The 21,504-nt window shown below is 37.8% G+C and overlaps 1 protein-coding gene across 19 annotated transcripts in view; it reads right to left on the reverse strand.

Annotated features, from left to right (window-relative positions):
- dlg1 (MAGUK family member discs large 1) overlaps window positions 1-21,504 on the reverse strand; it is a 530,145-nt gene that overhangs the window by 110,600 nt on the left and 398,041 nt on the right. For 17 of the 19 annotated variants that reach the window (XM_033338872.2, XM_033338869.2, XM_033338867.2 and 14 more), the window contains one exon: window positions 6,188-6,223. The exons of the other annotated variants lie outside the window; for them this stretch is intronic. In XM_033338872.2, the coding sequence (XP_033194763.1) occupies window positions 6,188-6,223 (36 nt within the window). The remainder of the gene's footprint in view (window positions 1-6,187; window positions 6,224-21,504) is intronic. 19 annotated transcript variants of the gene reach the window in all.

Genomic DNA, 21,504 nt, shown 5'->3' on the forward strand with positions numbered 1-21,504 from the left:
TAAAACCAAATTTCGAAACAACCCTCCACTCTCTTCTCATTAATCAAACATTTTGCGAACATGTAATATAAATTAATAAATATTAATGCACTCGAAATTTCTCAATATACACAAGAACAAAATTATGCGGTGATAAACAGCACAGAATTTCACAGTTTGTCGGATCTCTATTACCATCGCTTGATTCCATTTGTGTAAACCAGTATGAGTGTCGGTGGAGATTTTACGCGTGGAAGGAAGGTACAAGTAGGATTTGACAACTCCTTCTTAGACGGCGAGGAACAGGAATATAGAAGAGACGATTGGAAGGGAGGAATCTAAAAGAAAACCAGATGAACGTGACCGGCATAATGCAGACTCGAATTCTTCTAGACCGGGAAATCTTTAGCGGTGCCACGCTGACGTAGACTACAATCCTGGAATAAATTTACAGTTCCCCGTATTCGGTTAATACCGTGCTTGTCTTATCTCACCAGCAATTTCACTGGTTTTCCAAGCGAATGCAGCGATAACCGTTTCTCATTCCCGTTAATGTACAGTTTCGTGGTGTTCGGAAGAACTTTCCGGAAGTGAAATGTAATTCGTTAAAACCTACAGGCTCATAGACTACCGGCCCAACGAAGCTTCGATCGTATCTCGTATTCAATTGTATCTCCAAGTGGAAAATCAATGAATATTAACAAGGAAATAAGATGAATTCGACGATTACAGTATTCCTATCGTCCAGTATAGTTTCGTCGATTAACACCTCGAGCTTCTATTTCGCTCAGTTTCTACTTAACACGATTAAAGGTACCTATAGTCTCAAATTCACATCTGAAATAAATATGGAAACATTTTGAAATAAAACGTTCTTCAAGATTTTATGATAAGCAGGTATATCATGACAGTCCGTAACGATCGAGAAATTGAGGAAATCCTTCGAAATCACGTGATTTCTAAAGATACTCGGAATACTTTAGTTGGGTAACCCTCGTCAGAAGTTTACTTGCACGTCCCATTTTACGCAGATAGAATGAATCACTCCTGTCCTTTCGGTTCGCTGACTATACTGTGTGTTTTTCATTCCAGGTATTATACCAGGGATCGACGAAGCGATCGACCAAATATCTTCCTTTCTGGATTCGATGACGAACTTTATTCCATTCTGGTACCACTTACGGTTTACATCCGTAATTTTACGACCTTGCTCCATGCTTGCGATGCTGAAATCCACGCAACTGTGAGAACGAGAGACCCTCCGTTCCGACCCAGAATTCAGGACGCTTTGAGCAACGAACCACAAAGCTCGTGTCACCGACGCGATGTTATGATAAATAGATTTTCAGCTACCAAGGGATGCGACTTGATTTGTTATTTCTTAAATATTTTGTCGGTATTTCGTGAGACAAGTATTTTCCAATTAAAATAATGAATTTGTTCAGAAAATTGTAAAAATAAAATAGTTAAAGATAACATACACTACATTGAAAATGTTTATATCTAATGCTTACATCATTTGAAAATCATGACAGATACATTTCCACTGATTTTTAAATTTTAAGTATCACTTTGGGATTTAAAGAATAATATTTTTAAAATTATGTAAAGAGTGAGAGAGTGACAAAGGGTATTTATTTTGAAGCTCTTTTATTCATTCCATTTAAATTTTGACACGTTGCCCAATAAACCACCACCAAATATATCAAAAAGAAAAGTCAATGAACTAATAACATTTTCTGCTTGGTCCGACCTATTGCAGGGAAGTCATGAAAGAGAGAAGAACAACAAAGTGTGCACGCGCGTTCACGTTTAGATAACGTTGATGGGTTCTCATAATACGTAGTCGAAGCATCGGTAAGAAAATGTCGTCGTCCTTGCTCTCTCGCATCGATCCCAATTTTCGCAGCGTGCCCGTAGAGTTCTCACATAGTAATTTCTCGTATCTGACATAGCTCGTAAATTGGAAAACAGACGGTCGGAAACGCGATGACACAAACATTAAAACGAGCCAACGAGAACGTCTGTTCACGAGGGAAAGATAAAGGAAACTAGAAACCGCATTTTCCTTGTGACTAGTTTCAGATAACACAGTCGTTCCCACGAGAGAATTAAAAATTAACACGGTTAAAATTTTAACAAACGAAATCGGGAGTCTGCTTGACTCACCACTAAATTAATCACCGGTTATCAACGATCGGGCGATATGAATGAAATGTAAATGGCTGTGTTCGCGAAACTAGTAACTGCTCGACTGGCTAAGCTCGAACTGCCTCATTTTTCATAGAAAAGGGGACAAAAATTGCCAGGCCACTTAAAAGGGATAATTGATGCGGAACAAAGTCCTTTTAGGGTTTATCTTGTTCTTAAATGACCCGCACGACGCTGCTCCATGCCCTCCTAACGCTTAAGTTTGCTAAAATAAATTGACTGGAACTGTTACGCACCTTCTAAAAATCTGAACGAACCTAAGACACGGAGCTACCAAATCGCTTTAAACCTCGAGCACTTTAGGTGTCATTTCATGTTACCTACGGTTCTAAATGCTTTCTAATTCTTTCTAAAATCTGTTGGCGTGAAATTAAATAAGTAGTATCAAAATCAGAAAATCAACAATATTGTATTCATCATATTGTTTCCAAGCAGTCATCATGACTGTATATCGTCTGTAGGTAAAGTATAATTTCAGAAGACATGATAAATATTATTGTGAATAAATATCCCTAAATATATGAAATTCTTCCACGAAAAATTATCTCAATGACCAGATATGTGTACGTGTATCATTCTGTCATACAAACATAAAAAATAATTACGAATCTTTTTCTGATCTTAATAAATTCATCTCTGTAAAATGTAATTCTATCTCGTTATATGTTCTAATCGAATTTAAAGGACCGATTTAATTGTCGAAGGTAAATTCATTTAAACCACGAATCATTTTATTTCAAAAGCTGGAAATCGGAGGATCGCAACGCAACGAACAAAGCGCAATCTTTTTGCTATATTCGACATCTGCCCGGATACAGCAACGCATTATTTGCCAGTCAAAGTTGATGCATCTGCGGGATTCCACGTATTTGTATGCATACATGAGGTACGGACTGCGGGCGATCTAATTCTAATCCAAACATTTCCGGTCCATTGACGACGCGTGTCTTCCATTAATGGACTATTTCATTACTGAATCGTACCGCGACTGGAAATATTGAATGCGATCGAATCAGCCTCGAACTGCAATTTAATATCGACCGGAGAGATAATATCTTTCGATATCGGGATGATTAACGATACGCTTGCTTCGATAAATAACGTTCGGCATTAATTTGTAAATAAGTGAAATATGATGAACTGTTCCGAAATATATGTTAATATTATGCAAAAGGCGGACAATATCGAAATAATTGTTTGCAATACGAGCAATGTTTTAATGAAGATAAAACGACACACGGTGCGTTAATTGTTATCTTTCGGTGGAGGACGTTGCATGCGGCCAACAACATTCCGACGAACGGAAAAATGTAATTATTCGTAATGCGTACACTAGTGACTATTAATATTCATTCCGCGATTCCTGTAACCGTAACTGTGTATTTCACGCATTTCAATAAAAACAAGCGAATAAAACGATTCTGCCTCCTCCATTTTAATATTACCTAAACGATCGATAATATCGCATCGCGTTACGCTCTAACGAGTGAACAAATTTCAAAAGGATTCTTCGAGCCCTCGATTAATTTCAGAGATTTGTTACCTTACTTGTATATTTCAATCATAAAATTGCGACACTTACAAAATGTGAAGTGATACTCATTTCCTTCGATTTAACCAAGTTCAAAGGGCCCATAAGGTTACAAGCTCGTTCAAAGCACACTTTAAGGGCCGGAAAGCTGATTCGTGATCCACCAACGAGTAATCTCGACAATTTGCGTGAAGATCGAGGGACATGCACGGACACCGACACGCTCGCGTCATCCAATGTGATTTATATGACACGTCCCGTTATAATGCCGCTCAACCATAATGCAATTCTAGGGGCTGGAAGCGCAGGAAGTGACATGAAGAGCAACACCACGTGGTAACCACCGCGCGCGGTTCGCCAATGACCTCTTATTCCGGCTATGGCCACTATCGTGCGGCAACATCAAATACCGATAGCTAAAGAACGTCATGATAAAAAATTCGCTGATGAAAAAACGTATTCGTTATGTGTACGGAAGATATTATCCCTCTTATACAGGATAGTGTTAGCAGTGGATTAAAGCTATTTGTTGATTATATTATGAAAAACTCGAGACACGAAAATACCTTGGGATTAATTAGCGATATTCGTTTCTCCGTTGGTAACGCGAGCTAGCTTTGCTAAAATCGAGCAGAGGTATCGGAGCTAAGGTTAATAATAATAATCAGTCGAGTACTGTTATACAAAATAGGAAACAAGCGAAGAAAGAGGAACGAGGGAGGCAAGCAGGAAATCTAATGGGATTAGAATCTCGATGAGCCGGGATAATACGAAACAGGGGTGTGTTTTCTCAAGGGAAAAGTGGCGTACGTGGAATTTCAGATTTCGGAGCTAGCTCGGGAAACCAAAATGGTACCGTGGCAAACGAGCCCTGGAACAATTCACGCGAACGAAAATTTCTCGATAAGACGAGTTTGTTACGCCAACGAAAGTTTCGAAAATATGTTCGAACGTATATCTGAGGTCATCTCGCCAAGAATTGTCAAATAAATCTAACAGCTAATTACGAAAAATAAACGACTTGAATTGAGATCGTCTCTCGCCGCGAAATTGATCCTATTTTCTGGGAAGCACACGACAAGGGATGAAAAAGGAGATGAATGACTTGGTAGGTAGGAATAGGAGGAAGAACCACGAACGAGAAAGATAATCGCGGCGGTCGTAGGCATCCCAGAAAGTTATAAGAACCGGAGACCGCAGTTTACTCGATTTGACGAGTGAATACTCGTGTTACATCCGAATCGCTTTCAGCCTCCTTCCACCTATTTCATACCCTCGTTTCCCTTCCTACGATTCAGGGTAAAGTATGCGCCATCTACGTTGAATTTCAAACGATGCTGCAAATCGAACGAAGCCCTCCATGAATCTTTTCATTCGAATACCGCAGCGCTGACGATGCCACTGGAGAAGTTGATTGTCAAGCTTGCTGAAAAGGGCAGGTTACCCTCGACGTTTGAATGACGTAAGAGTGACAGAGGTGATCGAAGCCGATAAATCGTGATAAATGTCGGAAAATGACGGAAAAATAATATGAAAACAATAAAAGAACGATTCGAGAGATTCGATTAATTTTAATTGCGTGTAAAATTTAATTTGCCCTAGTATTGTGTGACAGTTTTTAACGCCAATGGCCTAAGCGTAAATGATTATTTCTCGCATGTGGAAATTATAATCTTAGAATACGACAATTTCGAGAGGCAGCAGAATATCGTACGAGCATTAAATCCCAAGAACAATTAAAAACATAAATTTTCCTGAACCAATTCGTGTTCGTTCTTTTTTTTTTAAATAAAAGAAAAGTTACGTGTTTTCAATGGTCGCCTGCGTAATCCTGACAAATCGTAGGGATCGATCATAAAAATGAAAACACACGGGACGAGATCAATCGCAATATTTTTCGCACCGTCCCTATCAATTCATATCGCCGATAAGAGAACTTAACGAAATTCCAATCGATCTCTCATCACAGTAAACGTTGCAGGAAAAGTATTGTCCTACTAGTATTTCGACATCAAGGCGGCGTACGATATCGAGATAGGATTCAATCGTCGCAATAGTTTACGGATCGAAAACCGACACACGATTAAACTATAATTTCTATCTAGAATCAAAGGAGGGAGGTAATTGTGGAAATTCGAGCACGTGCAACGTCGTAACGCGGCTACTTGTAAAATTATACGAATACCTCTGGGATTCTAACCGAATATTTGCGACTGATACTTAATCATAAATTTGCACGATCTATTCGAACAACAAGAACAAGAAGAAAAGCGGCATCAATTCGAATAAACCATTCTTCGATATTTTTAGTTCACGCATATTCGTACAATATATGATACATTGGACAAAATAAAAGGTATGAATGGAAAGACAATCTGTTTTCAGTTAAAAGTCAAAGTGTTTAGTTATCAACAAGGATTGATTCGTGCAAGGGTTCTTTTGTGTTCACACGTTTTGTCTACTTACATGTCTCGTGTCAGCCGCAAGAAGGGGCGTGTGTGCCTGCAACAATGAGTGCCCAGAAAATTAGACTGTGAAACCCCAATAGAATTCTTATTTGCTTTCTAGAGTTTCATGCTTCAGAAAAGACTCTGATTCATTCGTCGCCGAGGACACGAATTCCCCGAGCCAAAGCATGCTATCATGCGATAACACGCGCCGGGAAGGGGTCATGCAAGGGAGCAAGAGTGAAACTGCCTTTTGACCAGCAATCAAATCTAACGCAGGCTTTTTAAAACATTTCTCTCCGATCGCTATCTATGAAACAATATGTACTTTTCAAAGAAAAACAAAAAGATTTCTTTTAAACTTGCATTCGCCGAAGAAGCTGAAAATTTGTAGAGCTACGATTTTACTTGTAACCTGAAAAAGTTAAAAGCGAAGCTGTAACGTCCGTGATATTCGATATCGAATTAAATTTTAACTCGGTTTAATGATATTCGGCGTGAAACAAAAGCAGGATAGAACGTAAATTAAATATTAAATAACTAAGTATATTTGTCCCATATCGTAACGATGAAAGTAAATTAATTCTGATAGTTTAAAATGTAAATTTTACTTTTTTTCGAAAATGCGGAGGAACAAAAGAAAAGCTGGTTCGGTAGTTTCCCTCGTAGAATATCATGTGAAAAACGGTAACGCAAAATTTCTCGAGGAAATTTAACATGTTAACTGGAAAAGTTTGTAATCGAACGGCAATTCGAGTTCTCGAATTTCCTTTTACAGGGTCCGTGTTCTACGGAAATATGTTTCCATCAATTCTCGAAAAATCGCTTAGCGAATCGACATCCTGCAAGTTTTCTAATAAGTTTGAATTTCGTAATTTGACCAGTTACACTTCCACCTTGGATTTTTCCTGTTCTTAACTGTATCTCATTGGTTTCCATCAAAGAACCAGACGATATGATCTATTGCTTTGTCCGCTTATCGATGCATGATCAAACAGCCACTCAACAATACATCGGTTGTGTACACACATTTTTGTGGAACATTTAGATGGAACCTCTTAGATGCGATGCGCCACTATAGTGGCTCACTTTACTGACTCATTCGCTCGCCGTTTGAACTAAATGATCTTTTTCATTTGACAGTGTTATGACAGTGTTAACTATATATACAGACAGAATATATAGTCTTTGTTTTTGATATGCAAGTGTCAGATATCAGTTGTTGCTTTCCATTAAAATAAATATATCATTATTAGATTCTCTTTTTAACATGCCGATCCGTATCCGTATAATTTTTTAGAATCTTCAACCTCAAAATGTCGCTACAAAATAGAAAATGAAGAGCAATGTGAAAAACACTATGGCGCCGTGAGTGAAAATTGTGACGTGAGTCTATGTGTCGTACCGTGCTTTAAAATATATCACACTCAATTGTATTATTAATTATTAAAGTAAATTATTAAAGTTGAAGTATATGCATCATAAAAGAAAAATTATAATTTCATTATCAAAAACTTCATTCCAATGTGCTTGCGTAGAGAACAGCATTATCCGTCGCACATTGCACTGCTGTATCGTTTCCGCGTAATTCGCGTCAAACTCTGCCGTACAGAGAAATAACCCCGCACAAAATTCAACCGTACCTAAGAGATTAAATACCGTTCTCCACAGTGTACCATTGATTCGCTCGTTGAAGAAAGAATAATCGCAATTGCTACACGTAACATTGCTTAATTACGCTTTTGATTAAACGTTCGTTTCGGTTGAAGTTGAATTACGTAAAAGAGCGCTTCAGAAAAGAATATTTATTTTCACTTTGAAAATTACACATCCCAATTCCGTTTCTTTTCACACCGATAGCCTCCATTAGAAAGTAGTTCCTCTGATTGATGAATCCGTCGCGAATATTTCACTCTCTAGCTGGAAAACAAGCGTGATCGTCGCAACGAGGAAAAGATCTCCATCAACGGAACGAGAAGAGATAAAACGAGGTTATGGGGCTCGTTATCACTGGGACGGAAAGGAAAGGGGGAAGCCACAGTTGCACCTACTCCGCTACTCGACGAGATGATCGAAATGAATCACCAACCTCGTCTCATTTCCATCGTGTTCCCAAGTCCTATTCTTATCTTGTCATTTTGTCCCCTGTTTCTCTCTGCGGAGCCAATTCTAATCGTAATTTATTGAAACTTGAATCGATTCGTGCTGGTTGTACGCAAACGCGAATGTCTAACGAGTCCTTTGGGTGCTATTGCCATAGAGTGAAATGTATTATGCCGACGTCTGTATGCGGACCATTCAGTTTGAGCCCTTCATTATTAAAACATTTATGTAACGGTCTCGAATCTGACAATCGACATTTATACAGAAACGTTCGCAAAATGAATCGCGTCCCAGTACGTTTGTACCCAAGAGTACAGCCCCATAGGTATTTTGCCATCTCGAATAGCGGCAAAATTAATTAAACGCTGATAATAGGAAGTTTTGCAAGAACAATCGAAGTTGTATCAGCGAATGGTAAATCGGATCGATCCTCGCCAAGCTGTTGCCTTTGTCGTGGTTTCGAATGGCCGCATCTCAGAATTTGATCTCATAACGATAAATAAAAACGCCGCGAAATAACAATAGGCCAAAAATAATAGACGGATAATTTCCTCACTTCGTAACGTCGAGAACAATGAAAAACCTCTTCTGGTGAGTGCAATGGGAGGAAGATGGCTACCATCGCTTGCTACCTCCGTCAAACCACTCCCTTCACTTTAATCCGCCCCGATTCCCATCCCTTTCAAGCAGAAACGATAAGAAGTCAAGAAGACTTCTCCAATTCCATCGGGAAATAATTGACTGAAAATAAAACGGGACAACCTTGGAGGGAGTCGAGGTGGCTGATCTTGAAAAAGAATCGGCAAGGTAGGAAGTGAAAGTTCATTCAACAAGTACTCCCCAGATGGAGGAGAAACCATGCTAATACAATTGCTTTGCGATGGAAACCAGACGTTTTTGTTATTCATGAATCCACTAGACGATATCAGAGTTTACGCCCACTGCGAACTTGTCGGCGCGCTTAAACGGTGAAATTTAATCGAGCAGACACCCCGAGAATCAATAAAATATCGAGTGCAATAAATTCGATTTTCACCTTTTAAGGTAAAGAAACAGATGATCTCTTGAAAGAGAAAGGACATTGAAGAGCAATTTTCACCGGATTTTTGAAAGAAAATGTATTCAGAGAAAAGTGTGTAACGTTGAATAGATATACCTATCGTTGGAAAAGAAAGTCGATAACTAAGGGATTTTACGACGAAATCCCGTCGTTCTTGTTATTCATAGAGCTGCCATGCGAAATATGAATTGATGCACTCTAACGCGTATAAGCGCACTTATGTATAGAAAATATGCAAACCCTGTGGATAAAACTGAATATGGAATATCCGTATTCGTGTTACGACACTATGAAATATTCGGTATTTCCTCTCGTGTATAGCCAAACTAATTGTGTATACAAAAAGCGACAAATTAAACGGTGAAATTGCACTTCGCTTGGATAAAGCTGCTTTTTTAGTTTTAGTACAATTGTTTAAGCAAATTTACAAATATGAACATTTTTGGTTTGACGTTAAGAGATAAAAGATTACGTTATTATGAGACAAATTACATTTATAACATAAACAAGGATTTCGTCGTTATTACTGAGATTTAAAACCTACGTGCGTTTGTATCTCTATTAAGAATTATTTTTTATACTCTCCATTTTAATTATGGTAAAATGGTCTTAATCAATTTCTTAGAAATCGAAACTTTATAATATTTGTAATTAGGTGTAATCGACTATTTTTCATACTCTGATATCTAAAGATTATCAAATATTTAAATATACAGTCGATGTGTCCATATTATTTATATAAAAACCTTAAAACTCTGCAACACGTGAGCTTTCGAAAAATCAATTTCAATAAATATTCTCCATAAAATACTTCAATTGAAACGACACGTTTCTCCATCAAAGGGACTCTTCACTTGGAAACCGAGTATTAGAGTTTCATCTCTATTTTTCTGGAATACCTACTATGTTTTCACAGCAAAGTGTGCAGTGAGAAACAAATGGGAAATAACACGTTACTATTTCGTAAAAGTAACTTGTAAACAATTCAGTCGTCTGCCATTTTGTACCACCTCAGACGATTTACACGATGATTCCATTGACTGTTCGAATATTTCTGTACGCAATTTCTCGTATCTCGCATTCAATCTTCGATTTTCCCGTGGGAAAAGCGCAGCTTTCCAACCTGGAAATACTATAGTTCACGCGCGTGCAAAAATAAAATAGAATCACTGCGAAACAAATATCGTTCTATTCGCTGGATATAATCGGATCATTATTTAGCGAATTTATTATTTTAACGAACATCGAATTTCTTTTACTTCTTTCGCATAATATATAAATTCATTTATGATTTCCTAAAACTAAATTTAACTATTTTTAATAAGGAAGCCATTTATTCTATCACATTAATTTCATTCAATACAAAATAATCAATTTCCTTCCTTTTACGACAAAAAAAATTAGATTTGTTTCCATTAACGTATTTCTCAGAGTAAAGTGAGAGAACGCTGCGTCGTCATAGTTGTTTGAAAACAAGAACAAGAAAAAAATGGTAAACGGCCACGAAATGAATTTTCTTCTGGAAACTCGTTTGAGGAAGCATCTAGCTTCGCTTCTAACCGAAGAGTAAAAAAGAGCAAGACAAGAAATTTGTGACGAGGAAGATGAGGATAGAGGACCGAGAATAGAAAAGACAGTGCAGGCCTGAATGGTAATTAATTACCAGAGACCACTCGCTGTCGCCGGAAGCTCTCGATTCGCGATGCACGGTGGAATATGAAATTCAATTAGCTTGTACGTGAGCGCACTTCCGAATCCACAGAATTAGGAGCACTGTTCGTAAGCTTCTTCCACGATTTTCCGAAAACTTTTTCTACTCATGACGCTGGGAATTAACTTCCCTGAATTTTTTTTCTTTATGTAATTAGGATAATTTGTTGTTCGATCTCTCGCAGTGGTGCATCCGTATTAGTAATACAGTTCGTCACGACGATCGAAATATATTCGTTCGAATGCTTGCTCTAATTTGTTTACGCGTTTATCCTCGCGAATTACGTACATTCTCGTTTGCCTCGTAAGAAAATTAGCATGGTTTCAGTCCAGGAAAAATTTTCGGAAAAGCGTTTCGTTCAACGGATACGACCCCATCATTTGATATTCCCTCAGTGCCCCTGCGTTTTTACTGTGTATCTATCAAATATTTCATTTCGAACCAAAAGTAATAAAACTCATGGTGAAAGTAATCATCTACCTGAAGTAAGTACTCTGCGCCGTTAACGGGAAAAGTTTCGTTTGCGTGTGTGTATACCTATTTGAACATACCTATCAAATCGTTTAATATAGTTGCACCATGTTCTACGTTTCGTTTGATGTAGGAAAATGGGAACATTTTAAGATCATTCGCGAGGAAAATTATCTTGCTTTGGTTTTAAAGCGTATTGGATAAACATTATCTCGTATTACGTATGAGACAATTGCAGTTCAAGATACTCTGATTTCCGTAGATTTCTTTTAATCTTCTAGTACCAAACCGGTTCGAACGAAGATTAGAGATGTAGCGGAAAAATGAAAATTACACAGTTATACGAGATACGATTTAACGAGCGTATAATTACTCAATTTTTACAGAAACGCATTAGTAATATCTCAGCTTTCTAATCAATCACGATAATTAAGAGACACGTCAACCGTAGTTTATCATCGGTTTATATTTTATCATTTTTTTACTTAAATTCTTTCCTTCTGTCTTTTTATACCGCAGATAATCAAATCAGTGTATAATGTTACAAAGTTTAGATTCTTTACATTTTGCTTTTTTATTATCCGCGAAGGAAACAGGGCCCAAGAAACTGCGAATGCAGATGCAAACAAAAGTAGGAAGACCGTAGCCGTTTCGTCGTTAATGTATTTCAATCCGCACGCACCACGACTGGTAAAGTCGTTTTCTTAGAAAATGGAATGATTCGGATTCGGCTACATTTACACATTTATGGAATATCGATTTCCGGCCCCTCCGGTGGAAGAGACAGCCTGGAAGCTTTCGTATATTCACAGACTGAATTCGCCGAAGGCTAGACCGTGCTAAAACCATCGGAAACCGCAGTCGCGAATTCCGATCGATCAAGTTACAATACAAGAAGCGTCGGTAATGGCAACATTATTTTATAGTTGAGTCGTAAACTTTGTAGCAAAATTAATATATCCGAGTGTGACACAAATTAATCGATGTTTGAGCTGGTATAGTTTACTAAAAAAATATCTCAAACGAAAGTTTATTGTCGCTAAATAAAGAATACATTAATACAGAAAACACAAGACGACACTGGTTTTTTTCAACAAAGAAACACTTCAAAAGCTTATTTTATATCAATATATCTTTCATTTAATATCAATGAACTTTAATTTAAAACTTTATAACGACTAATCTGTGTCATAGACTTGTATATGCAATTTTTTTTTTTTTTTTTTTTAGGTATTACAATTTCTAATAATACGGATATCATATAATAAATGAACGAATGAGAGTAAATTTCCTGGAAAATAATACTGAAGATTTTTTCTAATATAGCAACCACAGTAAGACCGGAAGTTATCGTTCGGCTCAATGGCCAGCAGCTTCGACTTTTTAAGAATATGGTCTCCGATAGCTTCAGAGAACATCTTCAATCCGAGCTCCAAAAATTCCATCTAGGATGTACGTCGGCTGCTCCCGTATTTACATGCGCATTCTAAAAGAGATGTAAGCAAAATTGCCCGGGGTTTTGCGGGATCTCTACCCCTTGAACGTCGCGTACGTGTGTGCGGCAACTTTAAAACTCGGGAACAACTTCAGATGGTGCGGGAATAAAATATGATTCATTCCTCGCAGCGGGAAAGGCACGTAGGTAAATCCTTGCTGCAGATTTGAGAAATCTCCGGATATAATTCTCCCGCTCCTCCTCTGCGGCTTCCACCCGCCCCCACGCCACGCTAACATTCTATCGTATTCTATTTTGCAAATGTATAATTTAGACATTGAACGAATATTTCGATATAGCCTAAAATTTTGTGCAGAAAATACGTGACTTCTATGTTAAAGATTATCTTCCTCATTTCCATTCCCGTGAAATATTATTCGCTTCAAATAAAATTTTCCATATTCAAGAATAAGTAAAAATCAAATTCACCAAAGTTTCAATGTACTACGTGGCTTTATCTAAATCCTACAATTAAAATGTTCTTAAAACAATCCCGAATTCCTCTGAGCCAATTACTAAATCACGTAGGATTACGGCGTTAATACAACAGTCAAAGGGGAATGCCTTTTTAACGTGAAATTTAATTACGCATTATTCATCTTGCTGTCGTATCTGACAAGGTGGCGTAAAAGCCTCGTCCGGATTTCGTCTTTGATGTACTTTTTCGCTTTTTCCTCGCCGCAAGTCCGGTGAAAGTTTCAACTTCCAAATCCGATCAAAAGCTTTACACGGGTGTCAGCGCAGCTGGTGCTGTGCACGAAAGATTCGAGAACCTGTTCAGCAAAGTCGTTTAAGGAATTTATAAATTTTCGTCTTCTATGGCGATAAAATACCTACTTCATATAAAGCTTTGCTGTCGATGCTATTAAGAGCGTGGAATTTAGAAACAAAGTGATTACTCTTCAATTGCATCGACAAACATGTTTATTCAGATAAGATCAAGAGAAACGTTGATACAACGCGTAACAATTTCATCAACAGCTTATAATCAGACGAGACGATGGAAATCGCGTTAGATAACAAAGAGGCGGAATTCCTTTATAACGTATCTTCTACTGCACCGAAATGTCTTGTAATCACGCGACGATGTCTAAAGATAAAGCATTTTATCAATTCATTCTTATCGCGCGCGACAAGAACTACTCCCTCCGCAATAAACCGAAAGAATCTATCGGGAAAACTCGGTGAGAGTTTAAAAACGACCACGATCGTTGTCAATTATCGGGTGTACGTATATCTATCATATCTGGGAGAAACCGGGCAGACGAGTTAAATCGATTATAGTCAAGTCAGCCGTCCGAGATGCTTCTTGGTAATTGAAAGATGCCTTCAATCAGCGATACCTGAAACCATCGATGAAGAAATCATCTCGCCGATGCTCTACGTTCGTTTCCATCGTTTTTCTTGGGTGAATTTCCTCGTTTATATACAGGGTGATTCGTTTTCAGTTTATATATAGAGTGCTCCCTCGAATAACGCGGTTTCAATTATACGCGGATCATTTTTCTTTTTGATAGATCTTTTTCTTTTTTTTTTTTTTTCTTTACACGTATTTTGAATCAATTTATTTAGCATATCTTTACAACTTCTCCTATCATGACGAATAAGAGAAGTAAAAAAGAAGAGATGCGACTCAAAAATTACCGTTAGGTACAAGAAGCAGTGGCACCGGGTTCAAACACATAACGAACCATTATGGAACTTGGAAAAGAAATCAAACAACCAGAATGTCTCTGCGAACTACATAGTTACAGTTTCACAGCAGATATGCGTAAGAGCAAATGAATTCTTATCGTTTTCTTCTTCAAACAGTTTCTTAACTGCTTAAATTCAACGTTGCTGGTCGATGCATACTGCAATGATTTCAAAAAGGTAAATTTACCTGTTGAATTTTAATGCAATCGCATTAAATCGCCTTACAGTGAAGAATAGTACATGCTATGGACGTGCATTGGAAAAACATAAATGTGTTTATATATACATATGAGTATCTATGTACTTTACTTTTTATGGGAGGAAGGGCCTCCGTAACTACGCAGATTTCACTCTGCGCAGTCAGTCAGTGCTCTTAACCCCTGCGTTGTTCGAGAGAACACTGTATCAGAATCGAAAAAGTGGAGTTTATGGGACAACAAGATTGGAAAGTGTCATCGAAATTGTCAGGTAGACGTTATTATTGGAATTTGTAAAATTTTATTCGAATGTGAATTCTGGCCAGCATCGACGACAATATACAAACGCAAAGAAAACAATAATGGTTAACAATAAATAATGATAAAACCGTATAAAAGGAACTACCTAGCTGTCAGGGACAGAGTCGGATCGGTAATAATCCTTGTTTCGCTGTGCTACGGGCAATAGGTTTGCGTCCCTATTACGATGGCTTGTTTATTATTCAAAGAGAGAAAAACGAGAGGGAAACTGAGCAGTATCGAATGGATTTACAATTTAATTGCCAACCGTATACTCCGTCATTACTCCTTAAACAATAACATTGCCATGTTTCGTCGAAACAAGAATCGCGTCCAGAACAGAGAGAAATTCACGCGATTGTTTTTCAGAGAACAGGAACAAAGCGGCAGGAGTCGATCATTGGCAGGTTAATTAATTAATTACTAATTGGTTAATTAATATCTTCGATGTTAAGTAATTTTTCGTCGAATAAAATGCAGAAACGAATGTTCATAAGCAAAACGCAGACATTTCCATCCATCTGTTCAATGTGTGTTTTACACATTCGTGCGAGAACGAGAAATGAAACACCAGGTATTCTCGCGTCAATTGTATACTCGTGATTTAATCACGTTAATTTACCGCGAGCGCCATTTAGCCGATCACTTTTTTTCATTTCGATCGCAATGAATGATGCCACACGTGTCGTAATCGCAAATGCTTCCAGCATACAAGTGTGAACATTAACGAAATCGGCTTTGATTCTCGAATAATCCCGAACCCTCTTTCACCAGCACGTTCATTAATCCACGTTATCACCACACGGGAAATTCAAAAAGTATCGTTATATACGAATTCCAGTGGATCGTTACGGCGAACACTGACAAATATTCCGGTACAGAGCCGGTGAAAACGACTCACGGTCCGACAAATAGGTCCGTGAGAGATAAGTCGCCGGTTACAAGTGGATGGTTACGGAACAATGAATGCGGAAGGACGGTCAGAAAAGGTCAAAGCCTGGCTGGTATTGGCTTTCGAGCCAGCAGCCTGGTCAGTGTCCGTCCGGTGAAATACGTCCGCGAATACGAACGGCCGTCCATTTGTCGCTTGTCCGTGTCTCCCTGTTCCACCCCCGGTGCTGGCTCATCCAGGCAGAGTACGTTCTCTCGGCCTCCGACTACTACTCCACGACCTGGTTGTTCTCCATTTCTCAGCCGATCTAATTTAACGAGAATGCCTGCCATGCACACCTACGAAACCTCAGAGGAGGTACAGAAAAGATCTATCTAAACAAATGTGTTCTTTGACCTCATTTCTTAAGGATTTTAGAGGCGGTCACTGATCACTTTAATTTTTAAATACTGTGACTATATGACTGTTCTTGACATAAACAAAAGTTTATAAAATATTTTAACATAGCTATAAATGAAGAATTAATATCGTAAAAATTTTAACGCAGCTTCAGCTTGCAGAAAATATATACGAAGTATAATATTTATTATTATAATAAATGTAATGTAAATATATAATAATAATCTAAAAGCTGCTAAATTATTAATCGTCGTAATTGAAAAATCATTTTTGATAACATCGATAGAAATTGGATACTATCGCCCAACCTTATTATATATCACCTTCTATGCAAGTTCATTTGTGCTTGATCCTTTGTAACCTAATAACCATAATAGATCGAGAACTAACTTTTAGTTATTTTAACGTTATGAAACATGAAGGAATGACAACAGACTAACTTTTAAGTCTTATGTTTATTAAAATCACTGTGTATTTGGATCTGCAGAAACATTCCATATCTCAACATCACAATAATTTTTCTCTAAAATAACATAAAATAAAATAAAATATTACCCAACAATTCATGAATGCACTAAGGCTTCAAAGGTTTAAAAATATAACTTCATCCTTTTTTCGTTGAAGGATCAACATATTTTCACCCTCCTCCGAAGAATGGCTCTCGTAAACGAGGGTCGGTAATATGTTAACGGTAGAACTTAGAGGTTGGAAATGGACGGTTAGGAAGATGGTAGAGTGAGAGAAGCTTTCGATGCCAAACGGAAAGTCCAACAAGCGTGGTGGCTTAGTGGCTGTTTCCCTCATCCAGGTCATTATTCATGGCCTCAGAGCTCCTTGCATTCGCGCATTGACTTGTCTACGCGACAGTAGAAAAATAACTTTTATCGGTATCAGAAGAAAGGCATGTCAAACTCGTTCGAGCATCACTTTCATACGATTCACTGGATTTCAGCTCCGAAACCTTTCAGGTTTACTTTGATCATATAAAATATTGGCTAATGCTTCCTTGTATGATATGTCGATATCACATAGAGAAAAGGGATAAATACGATTAAATTTATTACAGTCACCGAACGAATGTAATTCATAATCCCCGTGTTACACGCGAGATATACCACAAGTTTGTAATCCGATAGTACGATTCGAACCTTAGTAAGAATTAAGTTCAACAAAGAATCTCCGTGAGCAACGTGGAGACAGTGACGTAATGTTTCTAGGCGCACGATAAATTGGATCGTTCTTCCTCAGAGACTCTGTCTTGGTGCAAACTGACTTTTTCCTTCCTTCTTTTATCTCTGCTACTCTCGAAGCATGCCTGGGAAATGTACGGCCCTGGGAATCGTCCCGTCACTTCGAACTAGGAACGCTAACGATCCACCGAGTGCCGGTTGTTGTCCAACGTGAAAAGCAACACGGTAATCGTAAACGGCACCTCGCTGGAATCTAACCGTACTGCGCTTCTATTCTATGTAATTCGATCCCAACTTTCTGTTCCAGTACCATAATAAATTCAATAAACAAAGAAATTTTAGTTGCTCGCATAATATCGATATAATCGTAAAAATCGAGGAACATTCGATCGTAATTCTCCGTAATTAAGATAAGGTGTAGTACAAGTTACCACGTTAAAACATCAAAACGAATACTTCACCCATGAAATTACAACGATAACAGTTTGCTATTTCAAGCGAAGTAACAAATAGAAAGTTACAGGCTAGAGCAGGTCAGGAAGAGTATATACAATAGCATTAAGATTCAAGTGGAACAGTTTACGGAAACTCTCAGCGAACCAATCAGAAAATAAGATATAACGGTGTCGTTGCATGTATTATTCATAGCGTCTCTTCGCCGACTGTAACTACGGCCCGTTGAAAATTTAAACCGATTCATGAAAATACACTTTCGATCAGACATTATCGTTGATTTGAACTAAGAGCATCATTTACGATAGTCGTATCATAATATCATTCCTCGAGCAACTGAACTACAAAATCTATATATTAGGATTTTTTCGAATCAAAGTGGTTTCTCAAAAAATATTATATTTATAATATTGTATTTATATAAAGATAACAGAGGAAGACCGCGATAACTCAAATTTTTCGAGTTTTCTAGAGGAAACTTCAAAATTTAGTATCATATCCCTTTTTATATACCTTAAATATCCCTTTTTAGTCACCAAGTACTTAACTATAAAATTTAGAAAATCAGGGAAAAGAATGCATCGAGCATTTTCCATGCTATCTTCATATCGGAGATGAACAAGTTCGGAGGCCAATACCCAATGGTCGGTACCAAGGTCTGAGAAAGAATTTGTGTAAATCAAGGTACACCATAAAAGGAAGGTCTACTCTAATGGTCACCAGGCTACAGACTACAGGGTATAAAAGACAAAGCAAAAAGGTCAGTAGAAGAAAGCGAGACGACAGAGGAAATAAGAGAAAGATCGTGATGTCTGGCACGAAACGTATAGAGCTAGCAGCCTGCCGTGAAACACTCCATTCAATGGCGTTTGGTCCTCAGCTGGGGGTGGAAAGAAGTTCTTAGGATATGGGAGCAACGTGTGCAAGTTATACGATTCAACATTCGGTGCACATAGCTCGAGCCGAGGTTTGCGGAGGAACCTCCATTTCCAACCACCTCCGGAAGGTCGGTCGACATAGGTCTGCGTTTGATGAGAATAAGAGGAACGTCAAAGTTAGCGGTTCTCAACCTAAGAAGACGATACTGTTTTTCTGCAATTCTGCTTATTTTATTATCAATTGTCCTTAATTTCGTGAGTCACTGTATATTTAATCTCAATCAAGATACGTGACCGTTTTTTTATGTGATATATTCAAATTTCGACAGATTAAAACAGAATTAAAATAGAAACTTTTATTCGACTGTTTCTCGTAACGTTAAATTGCTTACTGACACTAATTATAATTATAAAAGTATTCAAACGACATGCGCTACATCAGCAAAAACACAGCTGTTCGAAGAGATGTATCGAAGTACATAATCCACACACGTGGCGAACTGTGTTAAGTGTCCTCGTCGATTCAAAAACTAGATACGCATCGGAGGTTTACGCGACTGATCTATAAAGGATTGGCAGGCTGTTTCGAGGATGTATCGTACGTAAAGTCTGGAACTATCACGTATTTTGCTTGAAGGTCGTACCGATATCCAATTACGGGATGCACACAATATATGATCGACGCGTACGCAACACATGGATGATCTTACATAAGAACGTCATACTCTCACGCATTGCTTAGAGGACGCGTCACAACACCATAGCGAGAAGAGGAAATGCATACACACATGTCCGATCGAGATAGAGTCACTTTAATTGTCAATTGGTTGTTAATCCACGTCAATTATCACAAACTTGTTTATCGCAATACTTTAGTTATATACGTGTGAACGTGTCAACTAGAATGGAATGACCTTGGAAACATTATCGAGTATAGCTACATAAGCGAATTAAATGACCTCCGAGTATATTGTATCGTATAAGCACATCGCTCGAAAGGATCGCGAAGCCAATTTTCCGGATTATAAGGGATAATTCTCTGAGATTAACTGGAATGGAACGAGGAACTTCTATAGAGTGTGCATAATCAATGTTATAGGAAATTTTTATGATATATTCTGTTATGATTATGTATGTTTTTGGAATCATTTGAGATATAAGATAAATTTTTAAAAGAAAAATCTACTAACGGAGAATTAACAAGGAATTTACGTAAAACAGATGTTTACTTGTTTAACGAACGCGAAGATCTAAATATTGACTAAGACACAGCTTCTACCTAGAATTCTACCTTAAAATTGTTTCGGTGTTCGCAAACTGTGTACCTTTGAAAAGCTTACGTCAAACCACAATGTCCAGGTTGACTTAGGACCGACGAAGCTGCCCGAACGTGTCGAAATCAGCTGCCAATGTAAACTGCGTGCTTACGACGCCCGGTAAAGCTTTCTAACACGCCGCTGATTTTGTGAGAGAAAACAAACGCAGGCCGTACAGGATTTTAATCGAACTTGCGTGCCTTCGAAAGGAAAATTTATGGTCGGTTTAGAAGAGATTCATCGATCGTCTACACTCCATACCACTATCATAAATCTTAAGAAAATTTACGGAAAATCAGAAAATATGTAATGAAATGCCACGAAATCGCAGTAAAATTGCCTTTATCAATTTATCGATACCTTTACCTTCATTTGATATTATGATTCGTTAGGTATCGAAGTTAAGTGCAGTTTGAAATATAATTTAAGATTCTTCTAAAGATTTTCCGATATAGAGGAACATGGAAAGAGGAAAATATGCCTCGCCGTGTCTTCAAAGTCATTCAGTGCAAAGGAAGCAGTACAACTACATTGTTTACGGTCTACGGTTTCTCTTCTCTTTACCACAAACAGTCTTGGAATCTCCCGAAGTTATTCCACGTTTCCTTATCGTATAAAACGTTCGAGAAATCAAGGAGAAAAATGGTCCACCGGGTTTCGACGGTAATTCCTTCACAGTTCTCTAACATCACAACCTTTTCCATCCCCATCTTCATCCTCCAGCATCCTTTTTTCTCCTGCTTTCTCGCCTTTCACTTTCTACCTTTTGGAAACACGACGGTTCGTTTCCTACCACAAAAAGAGCAGATACGATTTTCGAGAGGATCGTGTATTCAGGAAACAATACTCTCTATCGAACGAAAGCGATATTACACGAATCGCCTAGTGTAATTCCCTTTAAAAATTAATAGCGAAATAGAGTAAATATAATATAGAATATAAAATAGGAGAAATATAAAATATAGAAAAATTTGATTTTCGGTATAATAAAATTTTGCAAATTATTAGATATTAAATAATATATAAAAGTTATCGGAATTTTCAGAGTTAATTAGATAAATGAAAGTCGGTTGGATGATTGGAATGGATTTATACAAATCAATTCCACGTGATAGCCGTGTAAATTCATCGGTACATCATTTAGTCGAAGTTTTTACATGACCATTTAGCGGAAGA

This window comes from Bombus vancouverensis, chromosome 10 (assembly GCF_051014615.1).
Source record: "Bombus vancouverensis nearcticus chromosome 10, iyBomVanc1_principal, whole genome shotgun sequence".
Lineage (NCBI taxonomy): Eukaryota > Metazoa > Arthropoda > Insecta > Hymenoptera > Apidae > Bombus > Bombus vancouverensis.